This window comes from Scyliorhinus canicula, chromosome 2, assembly GCF_902713615.1.
Source record: "Scyliorhinus canicula chromosome 2, sScyCan1.1, whole genome shotgun sequence".
NCBI lineage: Eukaryota > Metazoa > Chordata > Chondrichthyes > Carcharhiniformes > Scyliorhinidae > Scyliorhinus > Scyliorhinus canicula.
This window is the reverse complement of record NC_052147.1, coordinates 107,397,812-107,414,913: the sequence shown is the minus strand read 5'-3', so window position 1 is coordinate 107,414,913 and position 17,102 is coordinate 107,397,812. Positions and strand designations below refer to the sequence as shown.

Sequence of the window (17,102 nt, the reverse complement as noted above, 5' to 3'; positions counted from 1 at the left end):
AGTGCACTCAGCCCGTCCCAAAGCAAATGTTAACAGCGCTTAAAAAAAAGTGTCAGCCCTGGTGTCTCCCTTACCTTCTGTTGTAAAAGCCCCGAGCATCGGAACTCCTTCTGCATCACTACTTCTCTCTCCCCCTCTACGACGCGCTCAAAATCCAATTTAATACGTTTTTCGGCAACTACCCTTATATGCCACTTGCATGGTTTGATGTCAAATTTGGTTTTATAGCTTAACTGTGATGAATCTTGGAACATTTCACGACCTTAAAGACTCTATTGTGATGACTGTAAGAAATCGTCATATTTTTTGCAGTAATGTTATTAAAACCTGGGTTAGGATGCATACAGACAGTGTGTCTGCTGGAGTGTGATTAAGATGTTGTAAAGGTGAGTTAATTGATTTTCAGGTAAAGTGGTCTGCTAATAAATCTTGAGACCATTTATTTGTTTACAGATAGCTAGCTAATGGAATATTGTTTAGGTTTGAAGGACCTCTGGGCTGTATTTATGAGGGGTATTGTGTTTGGTCCTGCCTAAACATGTCAAGGGACATCTTGTAAGAAGAGGCAAAATAATTCCTTATGCTTTGGGTACAGATGATGTACTTAATGGGAGGAGCCAGGTCTGTCTGAAAAGACAGTTGGTTCTACACTTATCTGAACAGGAGGTGGTTCATTTTGAACGTGAAAGGTTCTCTCGAAAGATTCTACTCAGAAAAAAGCAAATAAAAAACTGGTTGTTAACTTTATTGATCAGTAGTATTTGAAATATATTGGTTTGTTTAAATGGAACAGAGTGGCAGGTTTAAGAATAAGTTTAGGTTTTCTCATTTACTTAGGAACTGTTGTAACTGTTAATTGTAAAGCTATCGCTTTGTTGCTAATGTAGTTAATTCTGTGTTGAAATTGAAGTTTGATTCAACATAAAAGATACCTATTGGTCAGTGGTATCACTCCTGTGGTGCAGTAACATTTCGTCACAGTTTTCCAAATTGACAACAGTTGGGTTCTCGTCCGAGATCCTAACTGTATATAAATACAAGTTGCTGTTTTAAAGCAAAGGCACACTTGCAAGTGTTGGAGAATCACTGTTGCAGTCTATCTCTAGCCTACCCTCCATGTAGATGCAGTCTAATGCTGGAGTCACTAAATGAACCCTATAAGAATTCTTTGTAGTTTTCTTTTACATTAAGAAACATATTTGCCTCTGAAGGTATTATTTGGAAAAGGATTTTCAATCGTTTAGAGCGGTCCATTCACTATAACCGTGTAGGATGGCAAACATACGTTGTAAACAGGCACAGAGTCGATATCGTACAATGTTTTCCTCTTACCTATCTTCCCCACCAGCAAGATCCTTTTGTTGTAAAGAACTGGGGCCCCACGTCCAGCCTTTCTTTTTATGCCCCTTTCTCTCTTCCTCGTCACATTCTTCTCGCTGAAACACTGAACTGCGGCCCCAGGTCTTATTGCTTTCACCTGGTGTTACTATGAAGAGGTTAAAAAGATGGCCGTTTATCCCAGTAGTTTCATATCAGTCACTGGTGAAATAATTTAAGGTTATTCAACATGTAGGAATTTTATACAAAACAAACGAATTGTCCACCAATGGCAGACATTAGTACTTCTAACTGCAGGGCTGGACACAGCTTGGATGCTTTGTACCAAGCATTAGAGCACCATCACCTGACTCTCATGACCTCCGTCCCCAACTCTTCCTGAAGGTGCACAGCTGTAAGGTCTTCCAGCATCCTTCCTCACGTTATCGTTTTCTGGATGCAAACCCAGACACTGCTGGTCTGAAAACTGTTTGAACAAGGCGCAGATATGAGGGGCCAATGTCATGACCACTCCCATTCTTAACCATCACACTCGAGTGACTTATCCTTGCCAACTCCAGCCATGCTTGCAAACCATTGAGCTGCTCCCCAATTCAAACCACAAGACAAATACAGAGGAGCTGAGCCATTTATTAATCCAGATCTAGCTAATGAAAAACATTCCCTTTGTCTCTCATTTTTCTCTCTCTTTCCCATTTGTACTTCCAGCTATCTCTTGAATGACTCCCAGCTTTTGTCTCCTCTCCTAGAACTGGAGCTTCACTCTACGTGTTGGATGCTAAATATCGGTCCTGTTCTCAAGGTCATCCTAAAGCAATGCTTTTTGCGACTTAGCACCAAATTGTGGACAGTTGTGTACGGAGGGCATGAGACAAATTCCTCATTGATCTTTCCAGTTCCAAATGATCAAAATTTCCATCACCTTCTGTTGCTAACATCAATTTTTTAACCGAGGTCATTTCCTGAATGGAATCCCAGCATATTCCAGGGTGGAGCTGCTGCCTCTATACTTTGGTTTGCAAAGGCTGGGTGGTACGGAGGGCGCTGGCGGTCTGTCTGGTTTTCCTTTATGTCTTGACTAGAAAAATGTCAGGAAGGGAGAAGAGTCACTGCTGTTAACTCTGTGGCTTCACAATTCAAAGAGGACTTAGCATTTCAAAATCTAGCTGGGCAACTTTTGGGTTGAAAATGGGGCAGCAGGCAGCCAATGAAGTTTAGTTCATTGTGTAGCCAAAGTCACTTCTTCAGATCTATTAGGTGTAGAGGTTGATTAAAATCCGTCAAATCCCTACAGTGCAGAAGGAAGCTATTAAGCCCATCAAGTCTGCACCGACACTCCGAAAGAGCACCTTACCAAGGCCCACTCTACCCCCCAAAAGCAGCACCGTAACCCCACCTAACCTTCAGACACTAAGGGGTAATTTAGCATGGCCAATCCATCTAACCTGTACATCTTTGGACTGTGGGAGGAAACTGAAGCACCGAGAGGGGAGAACGTACATGGGGAGAATGTGCAAACTCCACACAGACAGTGACCCAAGGCCGGAATTGAAACCGGGTGCCTGGTACTGTGAGACAACAGTGTTCACCACTGTGCCACCGTGCCACCCTTAAACCAATTGGAAAGTACTAAAATCAGGGGTGCTCACCATAATCTGAATTGAACATTGAAGCAACACTCCAGTCTGAGAGGCCTTATGGATAAATCATGAGTTTCGCCTGGCTTTCCCTTCCTCTACACATGCCTTGCGCAGCCAGGAGAACTTCATTGGCTACTGGTACCCAAGCTCAAAGTTTTCAACCCTCATGAGCAAGCATACTGGGAACCAGTGGCGGACTGGCCAGGGTGTCAGCTTGCCCGATGGCAAGTGGGCCCCTGATGAAGTGGGCCCCCTATATCAAATAAAAATGCAATAAAGAAACAAACAGACAACTGTTTTAGTAATAAAAAAGAAGAAGAAAAAAAAAGAGAACAGGACACAAATAAGCAGTGCATGAAAAGGAACAAAGCAAAGGAGGTAGTGGAAGGATGTGGAATAGCGGGGCCCGGGTCGGGCATAATTAAGGAAATTCCATGTTTTCAGCAAGTGTGTGTGAATTTAAAGGTAAAGTTACAATTCGTGATTTGAGATGGTCGGCAACTTCAAAGGATATCAAGCAGTAGTCTTGGTTCAGCCGGTACATCGGTCCATGGCCCGGAGAGCCAAGAAGGGGCCCGTGAATCTCTGAAGGGCCCTTAAAAATTATAATTAATTAGATAAATAAATCTCCAACTTCTTTCCTGAGATTTGTATTCTAACTTAATAACATATAATTGTTTTTAAAATGAGCAATACCAAATAAAAATGCAATAAAGAAACAAACAAATAATCACTCAGTGTATGAAGGAACGAAGCAGTGTTAAATGGATGTGAAAATGAGTGGGGGGGGGGGGGGGGGGGGGGGGGGGGGGGGGGGGGGGGGGCTGGTTCACCCGGGTCAGTCATAGTTGGAAATCCGCATTTTCAGCAAGAGTGTGTGAATTTAAAGATAAAGTTACAGTTCGTGATTTGAGATGGTCGGCAACTTGAAAGGATATCAAGCAGTACATAGGGTTGTGATGTCACCGAAAAGGAGAGGCGGTACCTTTGACCGTGAATCATGAGGTCAAAGATATTGAAGTGATAAGCCATGATCGGTAAACTCACTTGTACATGGATTTAGTGACTACAGGCGTATTAGCCAGAGCTTGACTTTACATGAATCAACAACACATGTCAGAAATGCTCAGCAATATATCAGTGTGGTTAATGATGGCACCTTAGATACATTTTTTGCAGCATCACTAATTAAAAGGAAAGAAGTATTGAAGCAGAGAAGTATTGTCATGAGGATTATAGACATCATAAAGATGTTAGGCAAGCAAGCACTTCCTTTTCGAGGTCACAGAAATGAATCGGCCTACACTCGAGATAATGAAGTTCTGAATCATGGCAATTTTTTAGCTACAGTGCAGTTGATGGCCAAATATAACCCCATTATGGCAGTTTCTGCAGTGCAAAACAAGTCTAAACAAAGAATCAAACGATTAGAGCAACAAGGAAAGGCTCAAAGTAAAGGCCGTGGTGGACTTGTTACATATCTGAGTAAAACAACTATAAACATGTTAATCAAAATTATGAAGAATATGATACAAGAAAGAATTAGCCATGAAGTTTCTCAAGCAAAATATTATTCTATTCAGGTTGATTCAACACAAGATAATTCATCCATCAATCAGTTTAGCATTATTATTCGGTATGTGCTTAAAGGTATTATCTGTGAGCGACTACTTTCAGTTGTGCCAAGTAATGATGGTACAGGACAGGGACTTTTTGATCTATTGATTGAAACATTACAGCATCTTAAAATTGACCCCCAAAAAATGTTTATCTGATAGCACAGATGGCGCTGCAAGCTACCATGGCCAGTATAATGGTTTACAAAGTAAAATTGCTGATGTGGCTGATCAACATGTTCATATATGGTGCTCTGCGCATGTCTTGAATTTGGTGATAACTGAAACAACAAAATGTTGTGTGCCTGCAGTTTCTTTTTTCAATTTGCTCCAGAATATAGCAACTTTTGTGAAAGCATCATACAAGAGAATGGCTGTATGGATAGAAGTTGCTGGAAAACATCTAGGACAAGACTTCCGGTTGCGGCTATGACCAGCTAAGTCGCACGTTTGGCTGCTCCTGCTACAAAGGTGTTTTCGGGCCGATTGGAGGGCCCCAACGGCGCTGTAAGGACAAATCCCGGTGGGGGAAGGATCCCTGAAGAGAACCAGACCAACTTTATGGTCGGTACCCGGAGTGGGGTGGTAAAGAGAGCAACAGCAGCTCCCAAAAAAAAGCGGGGGAAGAAGACCAAAATGGCGGCCGGTGGTGCACCCGAGGAATGGAGGAAATGGGCGGAGGAGCAGCAGGCCGCTCTCCTGCGCTTCTTTACGGAGCTGAAAATGGAGCTCTTGGAGTCAATGAATGCGACAACCACCAGGCTGATGGGAGCCCAGGCGACCCAAGAGGCGTCGATTCGGGAGCTGCAACAGGAGATGACTGCGAGGGAGGAGGAGGCCACGGTCCTCGTGGGAAAGGTAGAGGTGCACGAGGCACTCCACCTGAAATGGCAGAGCCGTTTTGAGGAGCTGGATACCCGAATGAGGCGGAAGAACCTGAGGATCTTGGGCCTGGCAGAAGGCCTGGAGGGGGCAGACCTCCCGGGATATGTAGCAGAAATGCTGAGCTCCCTGATGGGGGCAGGGGCCGTCCCTTCGCCCCTGGAGCTGGAAGAGGCCTACAGGGTCATGGCTAGGAGGCCAAGAGCAAATGAGCCCCCGAGGGCGGTGCTGGTGCGGTTCCAGCGACTTAGCGACCGTGAAAGAGTGCTGGAGTGGGCCAAGAGGGAAAGGAGCAGCAAGTGGGAGAATTCGACGGTGAGGGTCTACCAGGACTGGAGTGCGGAGGTGGCAAAGCGGAGGGCCCGGTACAACCGGACGAAGGCGGTGCTACATGCAAAACGGATCAGGTTCGGAATGCTGCAGCCAGCGCGCTTGTGGGTCACCTACAGGAACCAACACCACTATTTTGAGTCCCCAGAGGAGGCATGGGCCTTTGTACAGGAAGAGAAACTGGACTCGAATTAGACCCAGGGGATACTTGGCGGCCGTAGCCGCTCGGGTACTTTCAGCTGAATTCTTTGTTTGGATTTTGAACTCTTGCTGTGGTTTTTCTTCTGATGTTTTTTCCCCCTTTGCCAACTTCCCTTAGTTATTGTTATTGTGGTTATTCATGGTTATTTATGGTTATTTATGCTGTTTGGTAGAGGGCGACTGTTAAGTACAATGTTATTTGTTATCTATCTGTTATTTATAATGTTAAGTTGGGGAGGCGGGACGGGGGGGAGAGCAGATCGGGGATATGGGCTCCTAGGGGGGGTTCTTTACAGGCATGGACGGGGACGGGGGTGGAACTGAAGATGGCGGGGTGGGGTGTGGCAGGGCGAAAGCGCGGGCTTTCCTCTGTTTTCCCGCGCGCGGGGCAGAGGAGGGGGGAGGGGAGGGGTGCGGGGCGTGGCTAGCAATGGCGACCTTTCCCGCGCTGGAGCGGGGCCAGGGAGGAGTGGCAAGGGGGGGGAGGCCCCCCCCCCGAGCCGGGGGGAGTCGGAGTGTGGCAGGAGCAGCCGGGTCAGCGTGAACCAGCTGACTTACGGGAGTACGATGGAGGGTACATCGCGGCTAGGAGGGGTCCTAGCCTGGGGGGGGAGGGGGGTTAGGGAGGGACACCGGGTTGCTGCTGAAAAGACCAGAAACGAGAAGTGGAGGACTGGAGAGGTGGGGGGAGGGGGACATCGCCATGGGGAGCGGGTCAGAAGGGGAGGGTCGACCCGGGGCGAGCAGGGAACAGGACATGGCTAATCGGCAGGGGAGGGGGGGCGGGTCGTCCCGCGACCCGGCTGATTACTTGGAACGTGAGGGGGTTGAATGGGCCGGTCAAGAGATCGAGGGTATTCTCACACCTGAAGGGACTGAAGGCTGATGTAGCAATGTTACAGGAGACCCATTTGAAGGTAGTGGACCAGGTTCGCCTGAGAAGGGGGTGGGTGGGACAGGTGTTCCACTCTGGATTGGACGCAAAGAACCGGGGGGTGGCGATTCTGGTGGGAAAGAGGGTGTCGTTCGTGGCGGAGGAGGTGGTGGCGGATAAGGAGGGTAGGTATGTGATGGTGAAGGGTAAGCTGCAGGGGGAGAAAGTGGTGATGGTCAACGTATATGCCCCGAACTGGGATGACGCGGGTTTTATGAGGCGCCTATTGGGCCGCATTCCGGGACTGGAGGCAGGGGGCTTGATCATGGGGGGGGACTTTAACACAGTGCTGGACCCCGGGCTAGACAGATCGAGCTCAAGGACCAATAGGAGGCCGGCAGCGGCAGAAGTGCTGAGGGGGTACATGGAGCAGATGGGAGGAGTAGACCCATGGAGGTTTGGTAGGCCGAGGGCGAGGGAGTATTCCTTTTTCTCCCACGTCCATAGAGTGTACTCCAGAATCGATTTCTTCGTGTTGAGCAGGGGGCTGATCCCGAGGGTACGGGAAGCTGAGTACTCGGCCATTGCGATCTCTGATCATGCACCACATTGGGTGGATGTGGAAATGGGGGAGGCGCGGGACCAGCGCCCGCTGTGGCGGCTGGATGTGGGGCTGTTAGCGGACGACGAGGTGTGTAAAAGGGTCCGGAAGAGCATTGAGAGCTATCTGGACTTGAATGACACGGGTGAGGTGCAGGTGGGGATGGTCTGGGAGGCCCTGAAGGCAGTGATCAGGGGAGAGCTGATCTCCATAAGGGCGCACAGAGAAAGAAAGGAGAGGCAGGAGAGGGAGAGGCTGGTGGGGGAGCTATTGGAAGTGGATAGGAGATATGCGGAGGCACCAGAGGAGGGGCTGCTGGGAGAACGGCGCAGCCTGCAGGTCAAGTTCGACCTGCTGACCACCAGGAAGGCAGAGACGCAGTGGAGAAGGGCACAGGGCGCGGTTTATGAGTATGGGGAAAAGGCGAGCAGGATGCTGGCACACCAGCTTCGCAAACGAGATGCGGCTAGGGAGATTGGGGGAGTGAAGGAGAGGGGCGGGAAGGTAGTGCAGAAGGGGCAAGAAGTGAACGGGGTCTTCAGGGATTTTTACAAGGAGTCGTATCGGTCTGAGCCGCCGACGAGGAGAGGGGGAATGGAGGACTTCCTAAACAAATTGAGGTTCCCAAGGGTCCAGGAGGGGCTGGTAGAAGGGCTGGGGGCGCCAATAGGGCTAGAGGAGCTAGTCAAGGGAATAGGTCAGATGCAGGCGGGGAAGGCGCCGGGGCCAGATGGGTTCCCGGTGGAATTCTATAAGAAAACTGTGGACTTGGTGGGACCGGTACTGGTACGAGCCTTTAATGAGGCGCGAGAGGGGGGGGTTCTGCCCCCGACAATGTCGCAGGCTCTGATCTCCCTGATATTGAAGCGGGATAAAGACCCCGTGCAGTGCGGGTCCTACAGGCCTATCTCGCTTCTGAACGTGGATGCCAAGTTGCTGGCAAAGATCCTGGCAGCTAGAATAGAGGATTGTGTGCCAGGGGTAATCCATGAGGACCAGACGGGGTTCGTGAAGGGGCGGCAGCTCAACACGAACGTGCGGAGATTGCTGAATGTAATTATGATGCCGGCAGTGGAGGGGGAGGCTGAGATAGTGGTAGCGCTGGACGCGGAGAAGGCATTCGATAGGGTGGAGTGGGAGTACCTGTGGGAGACGTTGGAACGGTTTGGGTTTGGGGAAGGGTTTATTAAGTGGGTGAAGCTGCTCTACTCGGCCCCGACGGCGAGTGTAGTGACAAACGGGAGGAGGTCGGAGTATTTCGGGCTCCACCGAGGGTCCAGGCAGGGATGTCCCCTATCCCCCCTACTTTTCGCACTGGCGATTGAACCGTTGGCGATGGCACTGAGGGGTTCAGGGGGGTGGAGAGGACTGACTAGGGGAGGGGAGGAACATCGAGTATCGCTGTATGCGGATGATCTACTGCTGTACGTGGCAGACCCAGAAGGGGGAATGCCGGAGATAATGGAACTATTAGCAGAGTTTGGGGACTTTTCGGGGTACAAACTAAATTTGGGCAAAAGCGAGGTTTTTGTGATACACCCGGGGGACCAGGGAGAGGGTATTGGGAGACTCCCCTTCAAGCGAGCAGGAAAGAGCTTTAGGTACTTAGGGGTGCAGGTGGCAAGGAACTGGGGGACCCTCCACAAGTTGAACTTTTCCAGGCTGGTGGAACAGATGGAGGAGGAATTTAAGAGGTGGGACATGGTACCGTTGTCGCTGGCGGGGAGGGTGCAGTCAATCAAAATGACAGTCCTCCCAAGGTTCTTGTTTTTATTTCAGTGCTTGCCCATCTTCCTCCCTAGGGCCTTCTTCAAAAAGGTGACGAGTAGCATCATGAGCTACGTGTGGGCGCATGGCACCCCAAGGGTGAGGAGGGTCTTTTTGGAGCGGAGTAGGGACAGTGGAGGGCTGGCACTACCCAATCTGTCGGGGTACTACTGGGCGGCAAATGTGTCAATGGTGCGCAAGTGGATGATGGAAGGGGAGGGGGCAGCTTGGAAACGAATGGAGAGGGCGTCCTGTGGCAACACAAGCCTGGGGGCCCTAGTAACGGCACCATGGCCGCTCCCCCCCACGAGGTACACCACGAGCCCGGTGGTGGCGGCCACCCTCAAGATATGGGGGCAGTGGAGGCGACATAGGGGGGAAATGGGAGGTCTGTTGGCGGCGCCAATAAGAGGGAACCATAGATTCATCCCGGGGAACATTGACGGGGGTTTTCAGAGCTGGTACAGGGTGGGCATACGGCAGCTGAAGGACCTGTTTATAGAGGGGAGGTTTGCGAGCCTGGGAGGGCTGGAGGAGAAGTTTGAGCTCCCCCCGGGAAACATGTTCAGATATCTACAAGTGAAGGCATTTGCTAGACGGCAGGTGGAGGGGTTCCCCCTGCTCCCCAGTAAGGGGGCGAGTGATAGGGTGCTCTCGGGGGTCTGGGTCGGAGGGGGGAAGATATCAGACATCTACAAGATAATGCAGGAGGCGGAAGAAGCATCAGGGGAGGAGCTGAAAGCCAAGTGGGAAGGGGAGCTGGGAGAGCAGATAGAAGACGGGACGTGGGCGGATGCACTGGAGAAGGTCAATTCTTCCTCCTCGTGTGCGAGGCTGAGCCTCATTCAATTTAAGGTGCTGCATAGAGCTCACATGACGGGGACAAGGATGAGCCGGTTCTTTGGGGGTGAGGACAGGTGTGTCAGATGTCTGGGAAGCCCAGCGAACCATGTGCATATGTTCTGGGCATGTCCGGTGCTGGAAGGGTTCTGGAAGGGGGTGGCAAGGACGGTGTCGAAGGTGGTGGGGTCCAGGGTCAAACCAGGATGGGGGCTTGCGATCTTTGGGGTCGGGGTAGAACCGGGGGTACAGGAGGCTAGGGAGGCCGGAATACTGGCCTTTGCGTCCCTAGTGGCTCGACGAAGGATATTAATTCAATGGAAGGACGCGAGGCCTCCAAGCGTTGAAACTTGGATTAACGATATGGCTAGCTATATTCAGCTAGAAAGGATCAAATTTGCCCTGAGAGGGTCGGTACAGGGATTCTCCAGGCGGTGGCAACCTTTCCTTGACTTTTTAGATCAGAGATAGACGTTCGGGGTCGTGGCAGCAGCAACCCGGGGGGGGGGGGAGGGGGGGGGAGGGAGGGGGGGAGGGGGAGGGGGAGGGGGGGGGGGCAGCAAGGGTCGTGGGGGGACATGCACGACTGTAACGCGGGCAAGTCTGCTCGCTGCTCATGTCTGAAACTGTAGGCTGCCTTGTTTGTTAAGGTTGCCTGGGGGGGGGGGGGGGGAGAGGACTGGTGCGCGCGAGAGGGCGGGCGAGGGAGGGACATTTGCCTAGAGGGATTGTGTTGTAAATAATTTAAAAATTAGTAGGGGTAAATGTTTGTATGGAAAAACTCTTTCAATAAAAATTATTTAAAAAAAAAAAAAACATCTAGGACAAGAAAAAATGAAACAACACAAACAGTTGTATAAAGATTTGTCCTGCTTGGACCCAGCAAAGTTTAAAACTATTGCAGAGAAGAGCCTTGAAGATGAAGCATTGGAAGGTATTATTAAGCTGTTTCCACAAATCAGCAAAGATCAACTAATATTGGAATTTGTTTTCTTTTGCTTCAAACTTTGATGTATTAAAGCTATTGCTTAATGATGGTGAGAATATGGATTCCAGTTGCAACAATTGTAAAATTTGCAGCACTTGCCCATCGTGTGTACTAAAAATTCTGGCATCCAACAGACTTCATGACAAGGCATATGATAACCTTTATGAACTTTATAAAGTCATCTGCACACTATCAGTTACTCAAGTCCAATGTGAGAGGACATTTTCAAAGCTAAAGATCATAAAGAAAAGGTTAAGAAATTAGCTGTCTGAGGAGAATTTGGAATCATACATGTTGCTATCCATTGAAAAGGAATTGTTAGATGAATTGGATGCAGAAGCAATTATTGGCAGATTCGTACAATCATCTAGCGAACACAAACGATTGCTCTTAATATAGTGGACTGCATGCAATGCTCTATTGTACTTTTGAACTATCTGTTAATGTGTAAATTGTGCAGTAAACTATTTAAAAATATCAACCAATTACATAAAATCTAAAAAAAAATTCAATTATAACATTCTGTATTTACATTTGGTATCTACTGCCAGTAATATGTACAGTACATGTACACTGTAATTACCAAGAAATACACATTTTTTCCACAAAAATTTTAATTGTACCCATTTTTCCATATGTATTTTTTGAAAATTTTATTTATTCGTTATGAAAATTAAATGAAAGCATTGTAGTTGTGGGTGGGCCCCTTTGTCTCCTGGCAACCAATATCTTTAGACCCAGTCCGCCACTGCTGGGAACAGCTGTATGAAGAAAAGTCAGCTCACCTGCAGGAAAGTATATGTAGCCCTTAATGCGCAGTGGCCCCTTCACTACCCTCACATTAGCATTCACACTATGTTTATGAAATCTTCTTTAGCTTGTCCTATTTGAATAATGAGAAAACTCTTTTTTGAAAAATTTTCCCTCAGTCACCGAGGCATAACTGAGGTTAATGTTCTTCATTTACAGTTTATCCGGCCATAGCGGAGCTTTACAGAGGTGGCGCAGAGGGAAAGAGTGCCCCCACGGCACAGGCCCGCCCCCAGATCAGTGGGCCAGACCACCGTGCCCCCACCCCCGAGGCCGGATCCCCCCCGCGATGCCCCCCCCCCCGAACCGGCGGGGGTCGGAGAATCCTGCCCAGGAGTGGGATTCTGAACTACTTTCAGAACTTATTTGAAAAACTGAAAGGGTCCACTCTTCCCCCAACAACTGATGTCATATTTTGGATCAAGTATTAGGAATGAGAAAAAATAGATGAATTGCATATTTGTCTGAACAATATCGTTCAGGGTCAACTGACAACTTTAAAAAGGGAGTTGGATTGATATCTGTTGAGAAAAGCAATCAAGAGTTCGAGAAATTACAAGCATTGCTTGATTTGTTTTGCCCCCAGAGAGGGTACAGGGAGAATTCCTTAAATGTCATTCTCTGCATGGAGCTGAGTTACGAGTTGAAAGTGAACTTTTATGTTTTAACATTCTTGAGAGAGGGCGAGCAGGGCGAGAGAGGGGGTAGAGAAAGTTGGAGAGTGGGAGTGAGGGGTAGAGAGGAAGGCTGGGCAAGAGAGGGAAGGACGGCGAGGGAGGGCTGGAGATGGGAGGGCGAGAGGGCAAGACAGGGAGAGAATGCGGGTGAATTGAGATGGGAGACAGGTAGGAGAGAGGGAACAAGAGAAAGCAGGAATGAGAGGGGGAAAGAGAGAGAGGGGGAGAGAGCGAGGGGGGGAGAGCGAGAGGGGGAGAGAGAAAGGGGGGGAGAGAGAGAGGGGAAAGAGAGAGAGCGGGGAGAGAGAGAGAGGGGAAAGAGAGCGGGGAGAGAGAGAGAGGGGAAAGAGAGCGGGGAGAGAGAGAGAGGGGAAAGAGAGGGGAGAGAGAGAGGGGGAGAGAGAGGGGGAGAGAGAGGGGGAGAGAGAGGGGGAGAGAGAGGGGGAGAGAGAGGGGGAGAGAGAGGGGGAGAGAGAGGGGGAGAGAGAGGGGGGGAGGGAGAGAGAAGGGGAGAGAGAGAGAGAGAGGGGGGGAGAGAGGGGGGAAGAGAGAGAGCGGGGAGAGAGAGAGGGGAGAGAGAGAGGGGAAAGAGAGAGGGGGGAGAGAGAGAGAAGGGGAGAGAGAGAGGGGAGAGAGAGAGGGGAAAGAGAGAGGGGAAAGAGAGAGGGGAAAGAGAGAGGGGGAAAGAGAGAGGGGGGAAGAGAGAGGGGGGAAGAGAGAGGGGGGAAGAGAGGGGGGAAGAGAGAGGGGGAGAGAGAGAGGGGGGAGAGAGAGAGGGGGAGAGAGAGAAGGGGAGAGAGAGAAGGGGAGAGACAGGGGGGGAGAGAGAGAGGGGGGAGAGAGGGGGGAAAGAGAGAGAGCGGGGGAGAGAGAGAGGGGAAGAGAGAGGGGGGAAGAGAGAGGGGAAAGAGAGAGGGGGAAGAGAGAGGGGGAAGAGAGAGGGGGGAAGAGAGAGGGGGGAAGAGAGAGGGGGGAAGAGAGAGGGGGGAAGAGAGAGGGGGAGAGAGAGGGAGAGAGAGAGGGGGAGAGAGAGGGGGAGAGAGAGAGGGGGAGAGAGAGGGGGAGAGAGAGGGGGAGAGAGAGAGGGGAGGAGAGAGAGAGGGGGAGAGAGCGAGGGGGAGAGAGCGAGGGGGAGAGAGGAGGGGGGAGAGAGAGAGGGGAGAGAGAGAGGGGAAGAGAGAGAGGGGAAGAGAGGGGGAAGGGAGAGGGGGAGAAATGGAGAGAGAGATGGAGAGAGGGGGAGTGAGGGGTGAGGGTGTAGAGAGGGGGACAGAGAGGGGGGACAGGGGGGAGAGAGGGGGAGAGAGGGAGGGAGGTTGGAGAAGAGGGGAGAGAGGGGGGAGAGGGGTGGAAGGAGGGAGAGAGGGGGAGAGGGGGAGGGAGGGAGAAAGGGAGTGAGAGGGGAGGGAGAGGGGGGTGAGAGAGGGAGAGAGAGAGGGGAGAGCTGGCGGGTGGAGAGAGTGGGGAGAGAGAGAGGGAGAGAGTGGGGGAGAGAAGGGGGAGAGGGGGGGAAGAGGGGGTGAAAGGGGGGGAAGAGTGGGGAAGATGGGGGAAGAGGGAGGGAGAAAGATAGAGAGAGAGGGCGATCAAGATGGGAAGAGGGAGGAAGAGTGGGGAAAGAGTGGGGTCAAAGGGGAAGAAATGGGACAGAAAGCCAAACTGCCCGTTGTCATAATTTAGAATCGATTTAATCTCAATGTTCTATTTATACTGTTCCCCTTTCCCACAGTATCAGCAGCAGGTCAGCATTGAAGGTGAGGGAGGTTTTTCCACAGATGTGATGATAAACAAGTTGAGACAGACTGCTGGCTTTTCTTCCTTCCCTGAAAGTCTCTGGGCTGCTTTGCACCTGTAGACAACACCATCTAGTGTCCTTAAGGAGAACTGGCAAATCAAGGCTAGTCAGATCTGCTTAGTCCACTCCCAGAGAGCCAAACCTGCCTCACAAGTTGTACTGGAAGCTTCTTGGGAGTGGCAACCTGCATTGATGTACCATCAATTGAACGCGCGACGAGTTGCTGGACAAAAGTATGGCTTTAATCAGCTAGATGTTAGCCCTGCGGTCGATTACAGTAAATGGATGACCGCCGGGAATTCTGGGTATTTATACCTCGCTCTGGAGGCGGGGTTAACTCAGCCTCTCGACCAATCGGGGAGCCGTCACATGACTGGTCTCAACCAATTGGTCGAGAGGCACATGACCGACCAGGGCCAATGGTAAGCCGGTGTTCTGCACCAATGGCAGGCAGCTATGCTAATCATACCACCATTCACCCCTTGCGGAGAAAGAAGCCGGGGGGGGGGGGTCAACGTGAGCTGGGGGGGGGTCAACGTGAGCTGGGGGAGGGGGGGGGCGGGGAGATCTGGTGGTATGAGTAGTAATGAGAGAAGGAACAAAAATGTTTCCTTGGCTTCCCACGGGCCCAGACAAGGTCCATGGTGGTGTTGAAAGTTAAATGGACTCGATCAGCCTTTTCGTTGCCCGTGACATCCTGGCAAACCGCCGCAGTGGTGTTGGTGATGCTGGTTCAGCTGATGGTGGTGGTTCAGCTGATGTCCTGTACTCCGGGAGCGATGGTCCTTGAACTGTCTCCGTAACCCGGGCTGGTGGTGGAGACGCCATGGATGGGGGAGGGGTGGCCTGGGTGGGGCGCAGGGGGAAAAAGAACAGGGGAGGGTCTGTGGTGAAGGGGGGGGAGGGCCGCACGCCGGCAGGTGCCAGGTCCCAGAGGGAGACCGTGTCCTGCCGACCGTCGGGGTACTCCACGTCCGCATACTGCGGGTTAGTGTGGAGTAACTGGACTTGTTCCACCAACGGGTCGGACTTGTGCACCCGCACATGCTTCCGGAGCAAGATGGGTCCGGGGGCGACCAGCCACGTCAGGAGAGGGGATCCGGAGGACGACAGCCTGGGGGAAACAAGAAGGCGTTCATGAGGTGTCTGATTAGTTGTGGTACAGAGGAGTGAGCGGATAGAATGTAGGGCATCGGGGATAACCTCTTGCCATCGGGAAATAGGGAGATCTCTGGACCAGAGGGCCAGTAGTATGGTCTTCCAGATGGTGCCATTCTCCCGCTCGACCTGTCCGTTACCCCGGGGGTTATAGCTGGTCGTCCTGCTAGAGGCAATGCCCCTGTTGAGCAGGAAATGACGCAGCTCGTCGCTCATAAAGGAGGACCCCCGATCGCTATGTATGTATGTGGGGTAGCCGAACAGGGAGAAGATGGAGAGGAGGGCCTTAATGACGGTCGATGTGGTCATGTCGGGGCAGGGAATGGTGAAGGGGAAGCGGGAGTATCCATCAATCACCGTCAGGAAGTAAATGTTGCGGTTGCTAGAGGGAAGGGGCCCCTTGAAGTCAATGCCGAGACGTTCGAAGGGGCGGGATGCTTTGATCAGATGCGCGCGCTCGGGGCGGTAGAAGTGCGGTTTGCACTCTGTGCAGATGTGGCAGTCACGGGTTACTATCCTGACTTCCTCGATGGAGAAGGGCAGGTTGCGGGCCTTTATGAAATGATAGAAACGGGTCACCCCTGGATGGCAGAGGTCCGCGTGGAGGGAGCGGAGGCGGTCTATCTGCGCGCTGGCGCAGGTACCGCGGGACAGGGCATCAGGAGGCTCATTGAGCTTCCCAGGACGATACAAGATATCATAGTTGTACGTGGACAACTCGATCCGCCACCGTAAAATCTTGTCGTTCTTGACCTTGGCTCTCTGTGCATTATCGAACATGAAGGCCACTGACCGTTGATCTGTGAGGAGGGTAAACTTCCTGCCGGCCAAATAGTGCCTCCAATGTCGCACAGCTTCGATTATGGCCTGGGCCTCCTTTTCCACTGAGGCGTGGCGGAGTTCGGAAGCCTTGAGGATTCTGGAGAAGAAGGCCACGGGTCTGCCCGCTTGGATCAGGGTGGCCGCCAGAGCTACTTCTGATGCGTCGCTCTCGAACGGGAAGGGGAGGGACTCGTTGATGGCGCGCATCGTGGCCTTTGCGATTTCCGCTTTGATGTGGCTAAAGGCCTGGCAGGCCTCTGACGACGGCGGGAATGAATGAGGGGACGGGCCTTGTCGGCGTAATTGTGAACCCATTGGGCGTAGTAAGCGAATAAACCCAGGCAGCGTTTAAGGGATTTGAGGGTATTGGGGAGAGGGAGTTCCATCAGGGGGCGCATGCGTTCGGGGTCGGGGCCTATCACTCCGTTACGCACTACGTAGCCGAGGATGGCTAGACGGTCGGTGCTAAACACTCACTTATCCTTATAGTAAGGTAGGTTAAGGAGTTTTGCGATTTGGAGGAATTTTCGGAGGTTGATGTCATGGTCCTGCTGGTCGTGGCCGCAGATAGTGACATTATCGAGGTACGGGAAGGTAGCCCATAATCCGTACTTGTCGACCATTCGGTCCATCTCCCGTTGGAAGACCGAGACCCCATTTGTGACACCGAATGGAACCCTGAGGAAGTGGTAGAGGTGCCCATCAGCCTCGAACGCGGTGTACTTGCGGTCACTCACGCGGATGGGAAGCTGGTGATAAGCGG

The 17,102-nt window shown here is 51.4% G+C and overlaps 1 protein-coding gene across 3 annotated transcripts in view; it reads right to left on the bottom strand.

Moving 5' to 3' along the window:
* map3k9 (mitogen-activated protein kinase kinase kinase 9) overlaps window positions 1–17,102 on the bottom strand; it is a 241,313-nt gene that overhangs the window by 24,724 nt on the left and 199,487 nt on the right. For all 3 annotated transcript variants that reach the window (XM_038784498.1, XM_038784516.1, XM_038784508.1), the window contains one exon: window positions 1,333–1,486. In XM_038784498.1, the coding sequence (XP_038640426.1) occupies window positions 1,333–1,486 (154 nt within the window). The remainder of the gene's footprint in view (window positions 1–1,332; window positions 1,487–17,102) is intronic.